This window comes from Lucilia cuprina, chromosome 2, assembly GCF_022045245.1.
Source record: "Lucilia cuprina isolate Lc7/37 chromosome 2, ASM2204524v1, whole genome shotgun sequence".
NCBI lineage: Eukaryota > Metazoa > Arthropoda > Insecta > Diptera > Calliphoridae > Lucilia > Lucilia cuprina.
The window spans coordinates 19,045,973-19,052,461 of record NC_060950.1 but is presented as its reverse complement, the minus strand read 5'-3'; the positions used below and the strand labels follow the sequence as shown (position 1 = coordinate 19,052,461).

General features: G+C 27.5%; 1 protein-coding gene across 3 annotated transcripts; it reads left to right on the top strand.

Moving 5' to 3' along the window:
* Positions 1 to 527: 527 nt before the first annotated feature.
* On the top strand, positions 528 to 5,535 carry LOC111689366 (ficolin-1-like). Of its 3 annotated transcripts, none has more exons than XM_023451839.2 (6): positions 528 to 633; positions 706 to 818; positions 1,178 to 1,246; positions 1,305 to 1,352; positions 4,602 to 5,225; positions 5,288 to 5,535. In XM_023451839.2, exons 1-6 carry the CDS (start codon positions 589 to 591, stop codon positions 5,406 to 5,408), a joined length of 1,020 nt encoding a protein of 339 aa, XP_023307607.2. In that variant the 5' UTR covers positions 528 to 588; the 3' UTR covers positions 5,409 to 5,535. The 3 variants fall into 3 exon arrangements, with proteins under 3 accessions (XP_023307607.2, XP_023307606.2, XP_046808252.1); XM_023451838.2 differs by having other exon boundaries at positions 1,302 to 1,352; XM_046952296.1 differs by lacking the exons at positions 1,178 to 1,246; positions 1,305 to 1,352.
* Positions 5,536 to 6,489: the final 954 nt, after the last annotated feature.

Sequence of the window (6,489 nt, the reverse complement as noted above, 5' to 3'; positions counted from 1 at the left end):
ACCCATTTGGTATAGGATATTTCATTTCTTAAACCAACATTCTCTCCCCGCGATTTTGGGTATTAAACTACAGCCACTACATGGATCCCGAAGGAATCTCAACCAACTGACCAGCCAGGACATAGTCCTGCGGGCAACTGGCCACCCGTAGTGGTAGATTATATGGTGCTCTGGTTACACCTCAGTCCCGGGAGACTAGAGGTATTGGTAGCACCTCTTTACCCGGGAATTTCAATACACCATGATGTTTTCATCATGGAAACAAGCCCCCGGGGGGTGGTCGTCCCTGGGACAATATAAGATCATGTACCAATTGATTTTCATTGAATTGTCTTAAAAAATGCGACCTGTAGTTTAATTAGGACCAATATTATTGGGCGTTACAAACATCAGCACCAACTCAATATACCTTTCCCACTAAAGTGATTTAAGGTATAAATAGAAAGTTGCACTTAAGGTCATGTTAAATGCTGATAACACAAATTTTCTTATCATTTTTTAGTATTCATATTAAAAAAATATTAAATGTTTCATTCGAAAGTCAGTTGTATTCTTAACTTCTGTTCATTCATATGTTAACGCATTACAATGTTTTTGAAGCATTTAATTATTATATTGCCAATAATATGTGTGGTAAATAAGACTTTGTCTATAAATAATTAAAATAAATTTTAATTTTAATAATTTTATTACATTTCTTTTCAGAGCTATGTGATGGCTCATACAGAAGATGTGTATACAAGTATTTTTGCTCAGATAGAAAATCTTAAAAAATCTATTGAAATGTTAAAATTACAAGAGAATTCAGTGAGTGAAATGTGAGTTTTAATTTTAAATATTTGTATGTATGTTGGTTAACGTTGTCGTAGAGACCGGATCTCCCCACTCGTCAGATCCCAGCAAAAAAAAAACGAACTGCATTCAAAAGAATAACGTTTATCTTGGGGATAAACGTTATTCTTAAAAAGTTGTCTAAGTGATTTTTTTCACCTTAAGTGGAAGTGACTTCTAAAGAAACGAAAAGAATCCAAATATTTTACAATTGAATTTTTATTTTTTCTACTGATATTTTTTGAATTATTATTATTATTTTAATACGTTACAAATTAAATGACGATAACTAAAATCCCATAAAAATACTAAAAATTACCATATAGGCATTTCTCTTTTGTTTTAGAAATTCTTGCAGTGTAGTTAAACAATCAATAGATGATATAAATACTCGACTAGATACTCTAATAAATGCGTAAGCTAAACAAAATAATTATTTAAACTACTCTTGCTCATATTTCGTATTCTAGAAGCAAACAGGACGATAATAACTGTAACCACATTAAGGATGAAGTGGATAAGTATGTCTAAATAAAAATGTAGTATGTAGTATAATTACAACATATAATCAGTAAAAAAGTTAAATTAGTTAGTTAGTTTGCTAGCTAGCTTGTTGGTGGGTTGGTTAGTTAGTTAATTACAGAGTTATTAAAAGTTAATTAGCTAGGTTGTTAGATAGTTAGTTGGTTAGTTAGTTATTTAGTTAGTAAGTTAGTTAGTAAGTTAGTAAGTTAGTAAGTTAGTTGGTTAGTTGGTTAGTTGGTTAGTTAGTTAGTTTGTTAGTTACTTAGTTAGTTAGTCCGTTAGTTAGTTAGATATTTAGTTAGTTAGTTAGTTAGTTAGTTAGTTAGTTAGTTAGTTAGTTAGCTAGTTAGTTAGTTAGTTAGACACTCAGTTAGTTAGTTAGATATTTAGTTATATAGTTAGATAGTTAATTAGTTAGTTTGTTAGTTAGTTAGTTAGTTAGTTAGTTAGTTAGTTAGTTAGTTAGTTAGTTAGTTAGTTAGTTAGTTAGTTAGTTAGTTAGTTAGTTAGATAGTTAGTTAGTTAGTTAGTTAGTTAGTTAGTTAGTTAGTTAGTTATTTAGTAAGTAAGTTAGTTAGTTAGTTAGTTAGTTAGTTAGTTAGTTAGTTAGGTAGTTAGTTAGTTAGTTAGGTAGTTAGGTAGTTAGTTATTTAGTTAGTTAGTTATTTAGTAAGTAAGTTAGTTAGTTAGTTAGTTACTTAGTTAGTTAGTTACTTAGTTAGTTAGTTAGTTAGTTAGATAGATAGATAGATAGATAGATAGATAGATAGATAGATAGATAGATAGATAGATAGATAGATAGATAGATAGATAGATAGATAGATAGATAGATAGATAGATAGATAGATAGATAGATAGATAGTAGAGTATTCAAACGATTAATCGTCGATCGGTTAATCGATTAATTTTTGACGATTAATCGTTCGAATAAATGAAAATTGTCAAATTTCAAATAACGAATAAACCGAATAATTTCTATTAATTAACCGATTAAGAAAAACTCCATATTTAGCAGTAAAATTACTATATATTTTCTACATAATTGAATATTTTTATTATAAATTTTCTTCTTTTCTTAATTTCTTAATAATTTTTCTATAATAAAGAAAATTTACTTGATGATTTTTGAAAAGAAATCATGGAAATAATTATATAGCATTTATTTCTACAACCAGTTTTTTGGGAACATTGTTGTGTTCTTAAGTTTTTCCAATACTTAAGTTCTTCAACAACAGTTATAGTTGAACTAGTGTTTAAGGGAACTTATGAATTCTAGAACTCGTTGAAAATCTTAAAAACAGTAATTTCTTTATATAGAAAAGCATTTCACATAAACGGGAATGGTTTATAATATTTGAGAAGAATTAAACATACAATTATAGTGAAAGAAGTGAAAATAATAATTTTGTTTATAAACCGTTCAAAAGTTATTTTTAAACATGATCTATGGTTACAGGAAACTGTGGACCATAAGTATTAACTCTGTGTACTCAGTTTTTCATAATCGGCTCATTAAAGGACTTTAAAGTTTAAAAGACAACCGATTTCAAAAGATGAATTCCAAATTTATATTAAAAGTTGGCATTAATATTAATATCAAATGAAGGTGGCTTCCTTTGCTTCGAAATAATACTTATAAATTTATTTCAAATCATCAAGAAAGAATTGAAAATCTAACAGAAAATTTGTCAAAAAAAGTAGTTAAAAGTTTTTGTTTCGAAAATGAAACGTTTTTAAATTTAATTTCTTTTTCGTTTTTTTTTTTTTCTAAGTGAGACAGGTAAATAATATATGTATATAGAATGTACAGATTACTAGCATCCATTTGACACCAATATTAGCATCATAAAATGCATATAATTATTTCAAATATTTGTTTGTAGTCCTTTAAACTTTGAAATCCTTTTATAAGGACATAAAAATCAGAGTACGCAGAATTGCTATAGGTGTAATCTATTTTGACAGCTTGTTTTCAAAATTCTTACTGTGTGTAATATGAAGAAAATTATTGTAAAAAGCGATAGTAACATCTAGTTTCGTTTGTTCGAATAACCGAATAATTTTTAATTATCCGTAAAACGGCTAACGTAAAACCTCAAATAATTATTTGTCGAATAAACCGAATAAGACAAAAACCCGAATAATTGAATACTCTAATAGATAGATAGATACATAGATAGATAGATAGATAGATAGATAGATAGATAGATAGATAGATAGATAGATAGATAGATAGATAGATAGATAGATAGATAGATAGATAGATAGATAGATAGATAGATAGATAGATAGATAGATAGATAGATAGATAGATAGATAGATAGATAGATAGATAGATAGATAGATAGATAGATAGATAGATAGATAGATAGATAGATAGATAGATAGATAGATAGTTAATAGATAGATAGATAGATAGATAGATAGATAGATAGATAGATAGATAGATAGATAGATAGATAGATAGATAGATAGATAGATAGATAGATAGATAGATAGATAGATAGATAGATAGATAGATAGATAGATAGATAGATAGATAGATAGATAGATATATAGATAGATAGATAGATAGATAGATAGATAGATAGACAGATATATAGATAGATAGATAGATAGATAGATAGATAGATAGATAGATAGATAGATAGATAGATAGATAGATAGATAGATAGATAGATAGATAGATAGATAGATAGATAGATAGATAGATAGATAGATAGATAGATAGATAGATAGATAGATAGATAGATAGATAGATATAGATAGATAGATAGATAGATAGATAGATAGATAGATAGATAGATAGATAGATAGATAGATAGATAGATAGATAGATAGATAGATAGATAGATAGATAGATAGATAGATAGATAGATAGATAGATAGTTAGTTAGTTAGTTAGTTAGTTAGTTAGTTAGTTAGTTAGTTAATTAGTTAGTTAGTTATTTAGTTAGTTAGTTAGTTAGTTAGTTAGTTAGTTAGTTAGTTAGTTAGTTAGTTAGTTAGTTAGTTAGTTAGTTAGTTAGTTAGTTAGGTAGTTAGGTAGTTAGTTAGGTAGTTAGGTAGTTAGTTAGTTAGTTAATTAGTTAGTTAGTTAGTTAGTTAGTTAGTTAGTTAGTTAGTTAATTAGTTAGTTAGTTAGTTAGTTAGTTAGTTAGTTAGTTAGTAAGATAGTTAGTTAGGTAGTTAGTTAGTTAGGTAGTTAGGTTAGTTAGTTTCTTATGTGTTTCCATTTATTTTAGACAATCAAAAGCAGAAAATGACGAGGAAAGGTTTATAAAGAAGACATTATTTGATATTCGCTTTGATAAGCTGCCGGAATCTAAAAAGAAACATTGCAAAGAGGACCATGAACCTAAGGATTGCGAATCGGCTACTAAATGCACTCAAAAAAGTGGATATTATAAAATATCTTTATCAGAAGAGAAAAAAGTTATGGTTTTTTGTGATATGAATATTACTGGCGGCTCTTGGATGCACATTTTAAGACGAATAGATGGTTCACTAGATTTTGAAAGAAATTGGTCCACTTATCTAGAGGGATTTGGCAACGTTAAGTCAGAGTATTGGATTGGTCTTCAAAATCTTTATGCTCTTACTAACAATAATGGTCGACAGCAATTATATGTTCATTTGGAAGATTTTGAAGGAGAGACATATTATGCTCTATATGATAATTTTGTAGTAGGTAGGGCCAATGAAAGATTTAAGTTAATATCTCTAGGAAATTATAGTGGCACTGCTATCGATGGAATGTCATATAGTGTGGGTGCTAAATTTTACACACTTGAAGACGACAGAGAAATTGATGGTTTTGCTTGTGATACAGATGGTGGCGGTTGGTGGTATAAAAAATGCTCAAATTCGTAAGTTAATATTAAATATGAATTTATAATTTTAAATAATATTTACTGTTTATATATTACAGGTCACCTACTAAATCATATTTTGACAAATCTTCAGACAATGTTGGTATCATATGGGGAGTAAATGAAAATCAACAACCATATTTTTTTAAAACAATTTATTTTATGATACGGAATTTTTGAATATGTTCGATGTTAAATAATATGAAAATATTTCATGTACGATTTTGAGAACTTTTTTAAATGTAAATACTTTTTGAATCTTTTCATATGTATATGTATGTATAAATAAAGAAATTAAATTACTGTATCGATTTCCTTAATGTTTTTAAAGTGCATTTTAGCTAGAGTGGGCGTGGCATTTCCCATATAAAAAATATCTTAAATTCGTATGTATATCAAAAAAACATATTACAAAATTAAAAAATTTAAAATTTTCTGGAAATACTTTAGTTTTTTATACGAGTAGTAAAGAGAAAAAATAAAAAAATGCAAACTGTGGCGTTCGCATAAGCTTTTTATGGTCACACAGACGGACGGAGAGACGGACATAGCTAAATTGACTCAGAAAGCTGATTGGTATACTTTAAGGTGGGTGTAGGACCAATATTTTTGGGTGTTATAAACATCAGCACAAACGCATAATACTCTCCCTACTAATAATGGGCAAAAGGGGGCGTGGCATATTAATTAAATACAAAAATTAGTTTATCTGTGAAACTATTAGAGCTATAACCTTCAAATTTTGAACAAAGAACTTTAACGTCAATTTGAACTGAAATAAATGTTAAAAATACATTAAAAAACTAAATTTAATAAAACTAACATTGTATAAGCAACTGTCTTAATTTACAAATTTACTAAACTATAACACAACTGATAAACTTTCTGCTGCTTATGGGTTTATTGACCACAAAACCTCACAATAACTTATTGTAATGTGTTGACAATACCAGGTAATTAATGCAACGTAATCAATTTCAATTTTCTGTTTTATTTTTCTCTCTCACATCTGTATTGTATATTTAGAAAAGTGTCAATGCATTTAGATTGTTCTTAATTGATCATGTAAATTAATAGCATGTCTTGTATTATAAATGAACTGAGAATACTCAGCCAAAACCAAACAAAAATCTAGATAAAAAAAACAATAGTCGACATATGCACATTTCTTAAATTTTTTCACTACTTTTAATAAGAAGAAAAATGTTAATTTTAAATAAAAATTTCAATTATTTTAAAACCATTTCTATTTTTCACTTTT